We start from the raw sequence: 15296 nt of genomic DNA, 5'->3' as shown, positions 1-15296 counted from the left end.
ATGAATATTCATATATATCTTCTAGACATATAAATGGACAAAGATAGGTATAGAACAAAAATATTAACCTCAAATACTATGGTTTGAATTATTTTACTTGGATGGGGAGGGTGTGGATAAGCACCTAGTCAGTGTACTCATTCATGGTATCCTAGGTTATTGGGACAGGCCAACAAACATTTATAAGACCCCTAAATTCCTTGGGAGAAATAGTAAAAAGAACTTTGGAACTAACTGATGGTTAGGCCACCAAGACACTAAGATTGTGACTTTCAAAGGGAAAAACAAAGGTTGCGCTAAACTGGAGAGGAGGAACTAGAATATCAGGGGCAGCATAAGAATTTTAAAAAAGGACATGTATGGTGACGGTGGTAGCCGCACTTGTGGTGAGCACAGCATAACCTACAGACATGTTGAATCACTCTGCTGTACACCTGAAACTAATACAACACTGTGCCAACTATACTAAAAAAGAAATTTTTTTTAATGGACAAGTAACACCTTAAGTATAAGCACAGAGGCTTGGAAGACATTTGATTCAGGGAGAAATGTTTCCCACATGACACTAGGTGGTGCCACTCAAAGGCCCTCTGGCCCAGGCCAGCCCCTAGGGAACAGTTTTCTAAACACTGCACTAGGGAGGAGGGAAAGGTTACAGAGCAGTAGAAAGGCGCAATGGTAGAACAGCAATGTGAAGCAGAGCCGCTCAGCACCCTGGGTATTTAAGAATGACTGAAAGAATTCTAATCTCCAACCAATGCGGCATCAGTTAGAGGGTGGATGCCAGCAGGGGAAGATCTGTGTGCCTAGCAGAGTAGAGACACCTGGGGCCCACATGGACCGACACTGGCTGGTGACCCCAGCTGAAATATTCCTGAGATTCTTACCTAAGTCTTGATCCCTAAGAGTTGCCACGGTCATCTCTCCTCACACAAGACTGATGGAATTAGGGAAACAATGAGGGCCACCCCAACAACTAAAGCTGGAAGTGTCTCCCGGATAAAGACTTTCTGCAACTAGGTTAAAAGTCCTCTTTCCAACAGGTTAAGTAAACCACGCTCAGAAACTCATGCTGATGAAGAATGCGTGCGTGGTGCGAAGTCTGCGGAAGGCCGTGGTACCAGATATTCAGACCCATCTCCGGAAGGGCTAGGAAAGGGGTCTTAGGGGTTATTCCAAAAACCTAACATCTGTGCTCATCAAAAGGCTCCTGACAACTTCATTTTCTGTGTATGCAAACAACAACAAAAAAGGCTTTTATAATATTGGCTTTCCTGAAACTCAGAAATATTTTAAAGCCATTGTAGTGAAACCTGGCCACTCTTGTTTCCATTTGCAGCAGAGCATCTTTAAGGTTCAAGTCCAAGTCAGTAAACAGACAGCTGAGAGATTTAATACTGTCTTACTTAGATCCTGCCAGTTGAGAAAGTAAATACTCTGGAAAGCAAGTATTTGACAACTAAACCAAACAGTTGAGAATTTTTAAGTGGTTAATTGAAAAAGACTGAACAAGGCACAGTCTGTACTTATTTTTCAAAGATACAGACCTCTTCAAAATCTAACCTTTGTCTACTTCTGACAATTAGCAAATCACACAGGATCTCACCTGATCAACCTTCTGGTATCTGAGTACTCCTACATTTTTCAATATTCAAGTACAATCAATGATGCAGTAAGCCTTAGGACTTAACATTCATTTGCAGGAACTGAAGGAAATAATGGCTAATAGAGCCCCTACTGCCCACCAGAAGCAATTTTTGGGGAAGAAATTTAATGGAGTTATGGCTTAGCTGCTGTTTAAAACTTAGAATTACATAAAAATGTAAATGTGATCACTATACTCAATGAAACATGTATCTCAAAATCTTTTTCGTTGAAGCCTAATATACAACTACAGTATGAATACAAATGCAATTTAAATTTTTTAAAGCAAGGAATCCCACAGTTTAAAAAATAATATTCTAACAAAATGCTTAAAATTGGTCGTTGAAAGTAGGATTCACAAAGGCATCTTTTCCTATACAGCCTTTTTTTTTTTTAAGAGGCTTACGTTTCGGTTTAGGAAAAGTTCACAGGTAACATTTTGAAGAGAGGTTTCTACGTATTTCTGTTCTGGGCAAAAGTACTGAACTTCACGGTCATTACCACATTGCTAGCTGCGGCTGAGGAACACACATTTGGAGGGCAAGTTAACAGGTTTCTATGGCTCAAGTTCGCTTAAAATACACAACGAAAAAGTCACCTTGGCACGAAAATAATTAAGAAATCAGCCTTGAGCTTCTCGGTTTGGAGCTCCCTGCGACGTAGAAGGTGCTCGCCAACGACACCGGGCGGGAGCATAGCCCGGGGGTCTTTCTGAAGGACCTTTCAAAAGCGGTCAAGTCACCAGGACAGAACTTCCCGGGCCGCAGCTTGGTCTCTCGGACACACCTGGCCGGGCGTGTGCCGCGGGGGCCCCGGGGCCGCGCGCCGACCCCGCCCGACGAGCTGTCAGCGGCCGCGCAGCCACGGAGCCCCCAGCAGCCTCCGCGGCTCGCGCACCCACAGCCCGGACGGCCCCGGAGGCAGCTGCGGCCGCGGGGCAGGGGCCCCGGATCGCAAGACGCTGCCCGCCGCCCTCGGCGCGGCCTAGCGCCGCCCGCCCGCCTCACCTGCGCGGCTGCGGCGCCGCTCCCGCCGCCGGTCGCTCTCGTAGAAGCCCAGCGTCTCCGTGTGCTGAGGCGCCGGCGGGGGCCCATGGCCGCCGCCGCCGCCTCCCGGCTGCTCCGCCTCGCCGCGGCCGTCCCGCTCCGGGCCGTCCGCGCCGCTACCGCCGCCTTCTCCCGGGGCGGCCGCATCGCCGACGCCCGCCATGTTCCGAGCACAACAAACTGTCCCCGCCACCTCCCTCCAGCCTCCGGCCCGGCCTCCGCCTCCGGCCGGCCCCCTCCCGGCCTCGCCCCGCCCCTCGCCGGAGCCCGGGCCGCCGCCACCGCCGCCGCCATCCGCGGCTCGCCGGCCGGCGCGCGCCATTGGCGTCAGCGGCGCGTGGGAGGCCGCCGCTGCCGTCGCCGCCGCCACGGCCGCCGCCATCTTCTTCCTGCCCTCGGTGTGGCGAGAGGTGGTTTCCCGCGCCGCGGCGGGCTCGGCCGTCCGGGACACCGCGCCAGGCTCCATGCGGCTGGGCCGCGCGGCCGGAGAGAGCGGCCGCCTCCGGGGCTCGGGTCGGGGGCCGGGCGCGGCGACGGACGGAGGGTCGGCGGAGGAGCCCCGGGGCGGCGGTCGCTGCGCCCGCTGCCTGTCGTCTGCGAGGTGTCCGGCCGCCCGCCCGGGGTCCCTTTTGCAGGCTCGGTGCCCGGAGTGCGCCGGCGCCGCCTGCCCGGTCTTGGCAGCGACCGCGCGGCCCCGGCAGCGAGGGCCCGGCTCCAGATCGCCGACCTCCGCGAGCCCTGACTCCATACGTCCGCTATTTGGACTCCATCTCTTCTGCATATTTATGGTCGCCCGTCACATTCCCTGGCCTCTGGGTTTCCGTTGACAGTTTCCAAAACACTCGGGCAAGAAGGAGCTCGGGGATGCTGCCCTACAGGTGGGGGCGCGGAGGGGAAGCCCGAGGAGCCGGGTGCCTTGTGCATTTCATGCTCCCGCGGGTGTATTAGGCTGTTTTTCGGGATTAGGGTTGGGGTACGGCCCTTGGCCGCCGCGGTGCCGGTGCTCCATCACCTGGGCGGCCGCTTTACTTGGCCCGTCCTTTGCGGCTCTGGCGAGTAATTGCGCACGGAGCGCGGTGTCGAGACCACCCGCCGCAGGAATGGTGCAAGTGAAGATGCTCCAGTGAAGGGGCCGAGGGACTTTGCTACCTGCTTCCCACGTGGTTGTTGCGTGCTTTGTTAAGGGTGACCGTGGCAGGTCGGTTTGCCAACTTCAGAACCGACCTGTGCAAAAGGGAAGTTGTAATTCTTCCCCTAACATTAAGCTCCTCGGAATTTTCCCTAGACCTAAACTTGACAACCAGATATAAACGGGTATGAATAGAGCAAAATTGAGCTCCTGTTGATTCATCAGAGAACCTTGAGGGTTCTGTTGTCACTAGTGAGTGCCTAAATTTGCAGACCCAGCAATTTTAACAGTGGGCTGTTTGGGGGCAGCATGCCGAAAGCAGCCACCTGCCGGTCTGACAGCAGGGTAAGAGCCCAGGTGAGGGACTAAGATGGACTAAAAGGGCCCCAGAGGTGGGACCTGACCCTCACCCACCCTGGAAAAGGAGGAACCAATCTTTGGAAGATCCTTACTCTCCTTCATAAAACAACAGTTCACAGGAATAGAATTCCAAACATTCCTGTGACTGTCCTCCATGAAATTCTGTTATGTTATACTTAGTCAAAACTGAGCCTTAATCAATCAAAAACAAATGTTCTGGACAAGTCTTCAGAATGATTTTGAAGATGAAAAAATACTGAAAATTTTATGACCTTTAAGATGCCTTATAGCTCAAATTGTATTATCCTCTGATCTTTTATAGTATAATACCATCCCCATTCCATTGTTTACTGGTTTCAAGAAGGAAGTAGACGTTTATTGCTTGTTTATGTCAGTTCTCATTTACTGCCTCACCGTATTTATTGGCTTATTGCCCCTGCCTTTAACTCAACAGGAGCTGGAAGAGAAAGAATCATTCTGTTTCCTAAGGCAGCCAGTTATAGGAATGGATTTCTCTCATTTTCTTTATCAGGCCCAAGGAAAATCACGGGCCAAGGCTGCCTATCCTTTTTAAATAGCAAAGAGGAAAGGAGCAGCTGTGTACAGTCTAGGTATGAAGGTGTCACACGCTGAGGAGCAAAATGAAGACAGGAAAACTAAGGGATGTGTAGCTTCTCATCAGTTGGGTCTTTTCACTGGAGCTGTATTATTTGATCTAATACTTTGTGAAACTGCACAATTTCAAACCCATTATGAAATCAACATACTAAACATTTTGAAAACAATATAAAATTTTTTTTTCACTTAACACTATCCTTCCCTTGTATAGGTTTTGATGATTAGATAATCAAATATCTCACTGTAATACAAAAATTTATTTTCTTTGGGTTAATTCAACCTTCTGCAACTTAATTCAGAATCCAGGAAAGGGTGTTTTCAAATGTGTATTCTAAATCTTCAAAATACTGACTTACAAACAATCTCATGTAAGAAATCGTTACACAGCACAGAAGAACCAATTCTCCAAGGAAAATAAATAGCAATTGAGATATCATAATGTTTTTTTATATCAGTTGTAAAAAGATATAAGCCTAGATTTATAATACCACCTTTAGAAAACATTAGGGATATTTTAAAAACATGACAAATCTCACCATCAAAGAGACATCAGATTACATTCTGAGTTAAAGTACAAGGGAAAAACAGGATTTGGATGACAATGAGGTACAGTAATTTAAACCATTAAGCAAACAATGAGCTGGTGTGCTGTTCACATGTCACTGTCCCAGCTGCTGGTCAAAGAAATAACTTTACTCGTGAGAAGTACTTTCAGTGGAGGAAAGGGAAGAGCAAGAACAAGAAGTTGGGGAGAATCTTACATGTAAAAGAGAAGGGAAAAATTCAATAAGCTAAGAAACCTTTCTTAGGAAAGGAATTTATGTATTCAAAGTTACATTTTAATATACTTGCATAATTGATAGAAATTTAAGAGCTTGTAAAATTGCTGCACATATTTTTAATTGTGTATTCTTGTACCTTCTGGTTGTAATATCTATCATGTGGCTATTGTGTTTTGAAGATAGACAAGCACAAAATACCATTTTTAAAAAGAATGGAAATTTGGTGAGTAGTATGCACAATTTTATTCTATTTTTTAAAGATTTATTTAGGAGAAGAGGGAGAGGAGGGCAGAAACTCAAGCAGAATCCCCGCTGAGTGTAGAGATGGAAAGGGGCATGGGGAGTGTGGGCTCATTCCCACAACCCATGAAATCATGACCTGAGCGGAGACCAAGTCAGAGGCTTAACCAACTGAGCCACCCAGGCGCCCCAGTATACACAATTTAAAAAAATAAATTGCATAACTCCATATTTTAGTAATTAAAGACAATAATTTTGATTTTGTGACTAAACAAAATAAATTGAACCCATTGTGCATGAGCCATGGATTCAAACTCCAGAAAACTATCTTGTGAAGTCTATAAACTGATTCTCAGTGCCTTTCATTGGTAAATGGGGCAATACCTACCTATTCTGTAGTAGAAGCCAATAAATAAATAAGTTTCCCCTTTTCTTTCTCCTTAATGATAACTTTGAATGTTTCCTTTCATTTAAACTTAGTAGGTTTTATTTTTCAACTATAAAGCATTTTAGCTCAATAGCACTTTATATATATGCCTATAAATATGTTTGATACTAGTTCTATATATTTTTCCTGAGTCCCAAAAACATCAAGTATTTTGATGACTTGCAAGGATCCTGAATCAAGAAAAGGCCTATACTCTCTCTGACTCTCCAGTGAGAGTCTTTTGACCTAAGATAACACATGTGACCTCTCTATGCTTCATTTTCCCCCCTTATAGCATATGGGACTAGATTACCCTGATGGCCTCTTCCAAAATGTTGGGATAACATCCTTGCAAACCCTTTTGCAGATTCTTGGACTCTTGGGTTAAAAATAGCTCAATATGCCTATATTATGAAGAATTTTATAGAAAAGTATGAAATCCTTAATTACAGAATGACTTTGTAATTTGGGCTAAAATCTGAATGCAGGGAATTAAAATGTGGTAACTTTATTGATAACACATCAAAGACGTGTAAGTCTTTAATGTACCTTGTTTATGATCCATGCATTAGTTCTGCATCCCTTTATGAGAACCCATAGTGTTCGACCTTTCCAGTACTCATGACAGGTCTCAGGATAGAAACCCACTTTAAACAACTTTCCCATATTGTACCTATGCATACCTCAGCCTAAGAACACTGCTTTAAGGTGGCATTTAACAGCAACTGAAATGGTATTTGGGATGATTACTGTTACACAGTTAATTTTGGTAGTATAGATTCAACCACTGGACAGGTAACAGTTTAATTTTGTCTTTCTCAGTCGAAAACTTATTTCAGTAGTACATGACTTTTTTTAAACCATAAATGTCACGTGTCAAATTTGCAAAATGTCTTGCTGAATTTAATTCATCATTTTGTCTTCAAAGAGAAAAGTAAGAGTTGATGTTTTTTAAAAATCAGAACAGCTTTGCAACTGATGTTCTAAAGAAATAAAATAGAGTGTTGGGCCCAGAGCAAGGCTTGCAGCAAATTTATATGAGTTTATTGAATCTCTGAGTTTGAGTACTAATACTTCCTATCTTCGGCAGTCACTTTTGGACTGCTACTCATTAAGTTTTATCCTGACTGGGCTTTATTCTATGTGTTTCTAAAGGACACCAATGCAGTTTGTTTCTGGAAGGTGTAGCACAAATTGAATAATGTACCTTTGATTCTAATGTGCCTTTACAAGATAACTAGAACAGTCATGACCAAAACCTTATTTCTAAAAGCATTTATGTGGCAGGAGAATATAGGACTGAAACCACTTGAAATAGACCCTATTGATAAGTGTATTTTGTTAAGAGGTATGTTTTATAAAAAATACTCTGTTCTAAAGACCTAAAGTAGGTTATATTTATGTAATAAAAGTGTATGAACACAAATCCATACTATATTGGCTAATAGGACCTTTTATTCATGATCAGATAAAAGGTTTAGATTTTAAATTTCTGGAAAATTCTAAAATACTGATGAAAGGGACCATGGTGATGACTTAGCAAGCTTTCCATTCCAGATTTCTCTCTTTGAAGAGAAAGCACATCGTTCCTTTTTCATTATACACATAAAAAAGTAGAAATGTCGTGTTTAGAATGGTTTTAATCATTTAGTCACCTAATTGACAAGAATCTATTTGCAGAGTGAACTCAGACTTTCCAGATAACTGTTAAATCCTTCTTATCACTGTTAAAATCCTTCTTTATAATTCTGGCTAGCAAAGCCTTTATTTTTATAATTCACCCAATAAAGGTGATTTTATTTAACAGTGAGTTCATGTTGGATTTTGCCTTTCAGAATTTTTATTGTCCTGTTTTCATTGTTCCCTGGTGGTGAGTTATTTATTGCTTCTTTTGGCCACTTATCAAATAATTGTTGGTAATCAGAAGATTTTACAAGATATTTAGGATACACTTTTACTTTTTTCTAGTGTTTCTGATTGAATTCTCATGGATCAAGATAAGAGTAATTTTTTCTCTTTACTTGCATGTCTGATAAGTTCTTTTGGGCTGTGATCGTTCACTCCTGCTCTTGCAATTTGCTTTTGTTCTGCTCATTCATCAGGGTTTCCATCCTAACATTTTTTTCTATTCCTCTCTCCTCTTTCTAAATAGTTAAAAGTAAATGGACTCTCTGGGTCTCATAAACATCTATTTTTTTTTTAAGATTGATTGATTTGAGAGAGAGAGAGAGAGGGAGGGAGGGAGCACAACCAGGGGGAGGGGCAAAGGGAGAGGGAGAAACAGACTCCCCTCTGAGCAGGGTGCCTGATGTGGGACTCAGTCCCAGGATCCTGGGATCATGACCTGATCCAAAGGCAGACGCTAACTGACTGAGCCACCCAGACACCATTAAACATCTATTTTTTAAATTTTATCTCTTCTTATGCAAACCTAAGTATTTCTCTGTTTCATCTTTGTTACCAAAATGTATTACAAATGCATAATAGATTTTCACATTCTCAAAATTATCCTCCCTTAAGCGTTTCTGCTTTCCAGGTTTTAGAAATGTGTTTATCTGAGTTCAAGGCCTTGGGTTTTCAGATTGTTCTTTTATATGCATCTGCTATAACCTTTTCAGTATTCTAAGTTTATGTTTATATGCAAAATCCTTCTGTTGTTTCTGACATTTTCTAATTTAGTATCAATTTCAAATAATGAATATTTTTTACCTCTTACCTTCCGTATGGATGCTCTAACTTAGGTGTACAGTTTTGTGAAGGAGACCAGTAATGTGGCTAATTTTTCAAAATAGCAATAAAAAGAAAACATATAGTGTGGCTTTAGCAAACATTATTTTCTTGGGACAGTTCTGTCCTCCTAATTATGCTTGGTCTAAGCTGGTACTAACATTAATTCACATTCCCCTGAGCAGATATATGCTGCCGTTAAAAATCTGACATGTATAATTCATAAATAAATATTTGATTGCTAAAAAAAGTGAGGCCAAATCAGGCACTGATCATTATTTATCATCTCTTTATTTTCACCCTGATCTTTCATCCATATACCTAAATATGTCATAATACCAATTGTATAAATAAAAATTCTTTTCTAGTGCTGTGAACTATTTTTAAATATTCAATTTTATTGTTCATTATTCTGGAACTTATGATCTGACATGGTTAGATATTCTTTTTCTAAACAATATTAAGTTTCATGCAATTTGATTTTATTTTTACAAGTTTTATATGCTCTTTCACAGTTTCTAGTTTATCTTAACGTAGACCATAAGATCAATCTTGTATTAAATAATTAAAGGTACAAAAATAAATTGATGCCATTGACTTTGGGTAACTTAATGTCCACTCTAAATCTTCTGCTACTTGTTTACTTCCACCATTTTAATCATGTTTTACAGAGGAAGCCTAATTGGTGTGATATGGTCTCTTCCCTGGTGTTTTATAGACAGTGTTCTGTTTTATGGAGAGTGTAAATGGGTTCTCTCTTGAAAGCTAATAATTTTCTTTGTGTTAAGAGTATATATTTTTTTAAATAACATATCAACAAGGATTTTTCTTCTGAGTCTGTAATTTTTTAAACCAAATACTCAGATAGGCAGTGTCTGTTAATCCTTCAGGGACCCATTGAAGCACACAGGTGGATTCACCCATGCAAACGTTTGTTTCTAGCTAACGGATGGTTTTCTCAAAATAATCTGTTTTTGTGTGTCTGCATCAAAGTAGGTAAAATTTTCGTCTGGGCCTAGATCCTAGAATTTAGTCTCAACTGATGGCACTGGACTAGCAAAGGTCTTCAGTAGAAAGACAGCGGAGTAAAATGGAGAAAGCTGTAAATTTGGAGTCCAGAGACCTGAGTTAGGATTCTATGCTGCTGCTTACTAGTCTGAAATCTGAGATGAGACCCAGGTCTTAGTTTCTTGATCCATATAGCAGACGATCCATATAGCTAGATTGTCTCAAAGTTTCCTTTCACTTCTAAGATGATGAGATTTTAGGTACCTCATTATTTTAGGCTAAAGTTAAATGTGGACTTGGTTTAAGTTTGTAATATTTTTCTTCAGATGAACTCCAGCATCCTGTTCTAAATTGCAGTGTTTACCCTAAGTTGCTTACCTTTCATCGGCATACTTTATTATTGCTTATTCAACAAATATTTGTTGAATGTTTTTTTATGTGCCAGGTACTATGCAAAGCCCTAGGGTAGCAAAGATAAATGAGATGTGTTTCCCGTCCACAAGTAACAATATTGCAGTGTGGTAAGGACCACAGTAGACAAACGAATGAGGTGCCATGGTAGTTCAAAGAAAAGATTGGATAAAGCTGCTTTGGGGAGAACCAGGACAGCTTAGAAAGAAGTGGCATTGACTGGGTCTTGGAAGATGTGTTTGCCAGGTGGGAAATGGGGCTGAGGGAGGTAACAAAAGGGCCTCACAGACAGATGGAGTAGCATATACAGAGTGAAGAGGTAGGAGGATCCATAGTGTTTGAGTGGAACTTCCAGATGGATTCAGTTTCCAGGGCTAAATCATAGGGAGCAAATGGTGAGAGAAGGCAGGGCATTGAATAGACAGAAGAATGAGCAAGAATGGTTGAAGTGGAATGAGGAATTAGGAGATGAAAAGGTTGATATCGATACCTCTGGGCCTTCTTCACAAGTTGAAGAATAACTCAAAAAAAATTTTTGAGCCTCATATATAGTGAGATTTGCTTGCACTACTACTCATAGTTGTTGAGTAGAACAATTAGAACGTTAGTCCATGTCTATTGGGCATTTATTGTGTATTGTCTTATTCCCAATGTCCAACTCCAGTATCTAGTTAAGTATTACCCACATTGTTTTATCTTAAATGTAATATTTCCACAACATTTTTTTAAAGATTTTATTTATTAGAGAGAGAGCACATGAGCAGGGGTGGGGAGGAGCAGAAAGAGAGGGAGAGAGAGAATCTCAAGCAGACTCCCCTCTGAGCGGGAGCCGTCATGAGGCTCAATCACATGACCCTGAGATCAGGACCTGAGCCGAAACCAAGAGTCAGATGCTTAACTGACTGAGCCACCCAGGCACACCGCAGAACAAACTTTTTTTTTTTAATTTGTTTTGTTTGGCTATATGGCAAAGGAATTTTTTTTTTTTTTTTGGACAGGGAATTACAGATACATTGTAATGATAACCAATGTATTCTTCATATATAGAATATCACATTTCACCTCAAAATTCCAGATTAAGTCATTTCAGTGTGTTGAAGGGATGAAATGAGATGATGACTTGGAAGCTGCTTCTCATAAACTTTAAAGGGTAGATTGTGTGAATAATTATAAATGTAAGAAAGTGCACTATTTATTAAAGCTTATGTCTGAGTCTCATCCCTCTCCCCCCACAACTATGGGGTGGGGTAAGAACTATATGTCAACTTGGAATCAGACTCCGTTTTGAGCCATTTAATTTAGACACTTATTATTTTAATGTAAGCGCTTTTACTTTGGCAGGCAGCATACAATTTTAATTAGCACTTGGAACACAGCAAAATAGGTTGATGAGGTACAAGACATGGAGAAATACGTTCATAATGGCCTGCCCTAGGACTCTGGCAGAGCCCAGGAGAGAAGCTTGCAGCAGCATGCTCAACGCTTCTGAGAAATCATCCCACTGGCACTTAAACTCTTATACATTTAATCACTTTAGTGTTTTAAAATGTTGAAATATTGGCATTAGCAGCTTTGTCATCTATACTACACGCAGAGAGAATATTAATTTCTTAAGCTTATTTGATGCAGCAACTGATGTATAAGAAAACTGAACTCATTTCTACATCTGCCCAGAATTCACTTCCCAGCTTTGCCAGTCAAGCTCTGACTCTTCCTTTAAACCCTAGTCCTGATACCCCCTCACAGTCTGACCTACCCCCCCTCCTTTCACTCATGGCCATTCTCTTTTTCTTTATATACCCATAGTCCAACACTCTGTTCCAATGATTTTTTAATGCATTATTCTCCCCTGTTGACTCTCAATGCCATATTTGTAGGAACTGTGTCCCCCTATCTGCATTTTGGTTGCATACAATTAAAATGCACTGCACTGTGGAATAAAAAGAACATGCACTTTTTAGTTAAACTCATGGGTTAAGTCTTGACTGCTTCTTACTTGCTATAGGAACTTGGACAAATTATTTAACTTCTTTGAGCTTCTTTAAATAAGGATAGAAATGCCTGCTGTGCAGGATTGTTGTACAGATTAAATAAGATCCATCCATCAGTTTAGCAGATACATAGAGAGATCCTATTACATGTCAGCCACTGTACTTGGTACTAAGAATATAATGATGAATAAGGCGTGATCCTGCCCTGAGAACTTTATAATTTAGTGGAAGAGACAGACGAGAAAACAGACGATTGCAATTTAATTCTTGACGGATGGATAGAAATTCATTAGCACAGTAATTCTAGGGGTTGGGGTGAAGGTAGCAGGATCTGGGGTGGAAGGAGAAGTGTATGTGTTGCCTTTGAGCCAGAGAGAGGCTGGCAAGTCAAGACACAGAGAGAGGCTTAATATAGTAGCTGGGGGGTTGAGGCTGGAGACGTACATACCACAAGGAGCCTTGCAAGCCTGGCACGGGGCGGAGGGAACCTATAAAGAACATGTGATCAGATTTGCCTTTCTGAAAGACCTCCTTCCTAGGCAGCGTGTGGAGTGGTTTGAGATAGTCAAGGCAATCAGTATGACCGGATAAGAGGCTGTTGACTAACCGTGCTGATGGCCTCCACAGCAGGAATTAGAGTGGGGATGGGGAGATAGAGTATATCAAGAGATCTTTAGGAGCCAGAAAAGGCAGGATGTGGTCAGATGTGTTAGGAGAAAGGTGGTAAGAGAGGGAGAGGAGTCAGGGAAAGGAAACAAGAGGAGGGGTGTGGGGTGCATGAGGAAGGAAAAGTGAGTCCAGTTTGGAAACTGGGGTTTGAAGGACCCATGGGGAGTGTGGGACATTTTGACTTCATCATTTTGGGCTCCTATATATTTTTGACCCTCTCGGTTTTTTATTCTAGAACATAAACATTTCTGTTAGGATGATATCAACACTGATGAATTTTGTGGCAAAGATTTATTCCAGGATGAATTCCGTAAGGCATTTTAATTCCTTGGCCCATGTTCAATGTAGCATATTTAAACTGTTTCCAGTTGTTGTCACTTAGATTTTTATTTTACTAACATTTCCATCAGGATAAAATCTTTCTTGTGCACAATTTATAAGGAAGTTTATTGATTTTCCAACTTCTTTTTCATGATCTTTGTGAAATTTATACAGATTATAGCTTTTCCATGGTAAGTCTTCTTTTATCTCTATTATTTTTACCATGTCAGATTTTACACATGTAAGCTTTTATCAAATTTTTTTAATTTTCCATAAATTTGTGAGCAATAATAATTTTTATCATTTGCTGGTTTTGCTCTTGTCAGCTATAGTTTACATTTCTTTTTATCAAGCCTAAAATTTTCCTGAAGTAAATTTTGCAGTTTTAAGTTTACTAATGATATGTAATTCTCAAGTCAGCTTTTCTTCTATAACAAATTTTACTGTGTATCACTTTGGCCCTTGTCAGTTTCATTTTGGTCCTTAAGACCGAGTTGCCTCAAAATGACAGAATCAAAATGGCATACTTCAGCCAATGGACAGCCAAGGGGAGATGTCTAGGAAATGGGATATACCCATACAGCTTTGGTGATGTGGAGAGATATCAGGGATCAAATATAAATTTGACAGTCATTTTCATCTGGGTGTTGAGGCCAAGGGAGGAGGTGACATCTCACAAGAGGGGTGTACAGATGAGAGAAGAGCACTCAGGAAAACTTGGAGGAGCACCAACATTTGGGAAAGAAATGGCCAAAGGGGGAGTCCATGAAGGAGAGGTAGGAGGTAGGAAGAAGCTCGCGGGAGGCATCGTCATGGAAGTCAAATCAAGGAACGGGAGTCGATGATGGATGCTGCAGAGGGCACGTGGGATACATACTGAAACATGTCCTTTGGATTTAGCATCAACGACATCATCACTGTCCTCAGTGAGAGCTACCTCATGAGTGGAGAAAAAAATACCCAGCTGGGTGTACTTACAGAGGAGTGAGAAGGAGATGAAGAAGTGGAGACAATTGTAAGCCAACATTGGCTGTAGGAAGGGAAGTTTGTTTGCGTATTCATTGAACGGTTTATTTATTTCCTTTTAATAGAAGAGAACTTTGAGCATGGTTAAGCACTGATTGTTGAAGGAAGAGGATGAACATACATGAGAATGGGAATGGGATCCCCAAAGAGCACGGTAGGCCTGTCATGCTTTCTGGGGGTAGGATCTGACGTCAGGCTTGCTGCCTAAAGCTCCATATCCAGTGAGTTATCAGCAGCCATGTGCCCACAAGATGTAACCATCATAAATCAGCCCATCCAACTGGGCTTCTACTTTGGTGTCTTTTTTTTTTTTTTAAGATTTTATTTATTTATTTATTTGAGAAAAAGAGAGACAGAGAAACAGCATGAGAGGAGAGAGGGTCAGAGGGAGAAGCAGGCTCCCCGCTGAGCCGGGAGCCCGATGTGGGACTCGATCCCAGGACTCCGGGATCATGACCTGAGCCAAAGGCAGTTGCTTAACCAACTGAGCTACCAGGCGCCCCTCTACTTTGGTGTCTTAATCAATCCTGATTCCCGACTGGACTCAGAGCTCTACCATGAACTATTTTAACTATTTGCTTATCACTTACAGCCCTCAGTCAAGAGGATCTTAAGTATTGTCCCTAAATCCACAATATGATCACCTGCCCTGACCCTTGAATACTACTACTTTCGAGAATGTCCTGCTGCTGCATATTGCCCATGACATCAGAGATGCTGCAATATCCTTGCTCTGCAATTGCGAGCTGGGCAGATAAAATAGAAAACGACACTCTACAATGACCCCGCCTATTCCCTGCTCCTTCCATTTGTCTGCACATGTTATGGCAAAACTTGGGTTACCTCCCAAATAATGGGGCAGTAGCCAATGCACACAGCATCTGTCCATCCATTGAG

General features: G+C 41.8%; 1 protein-coding gene across 1 annotated transcript in view; it reads right to left on the bottom strand.

The window, feature by feature from the left end:
* Positions 1–2900, bottom strand: part of TAPT1 (transmembrane anterior posterior transformation 1) — a 60263-nt gene extending 57363 nt beyond the window's left edge. Inside the window, exon 1 of the mRNA XM_044912775.1 lies at positions 2652–2900. Within this exon, the coding sequence (XP_044768710.1) occupies positions 2652–2853 (202 nt within the window). The 5' untranslated portion in view covers positions 2854–2900. The remainder of the gene's footprint in view (positions 1–2651) is intronic.
* Positions 2901–15296: the final 12396 nt, after the last annotated feature.

Source organism: Neomonachus schauinslandi, chromosome 2 (assembly GCF_002201575.2).
Source record: "Neomonachus schauinslandi chromosome 2, ASM220157v2, whole genome shotgun sequence".
NCBI classification, from domain to species: domain Eukaryota; kingdom Metazoa; phylum Chordata; class Mammalia; order Carnivora; family Phocidae; genus Neomonachus; species Neomonachus schauinslandi.
The sequence above is the reverse complement of the archived record's forward strand: the minus strand, read 5'-3'. Positions and strand labels throughout refer to the sequence as shown.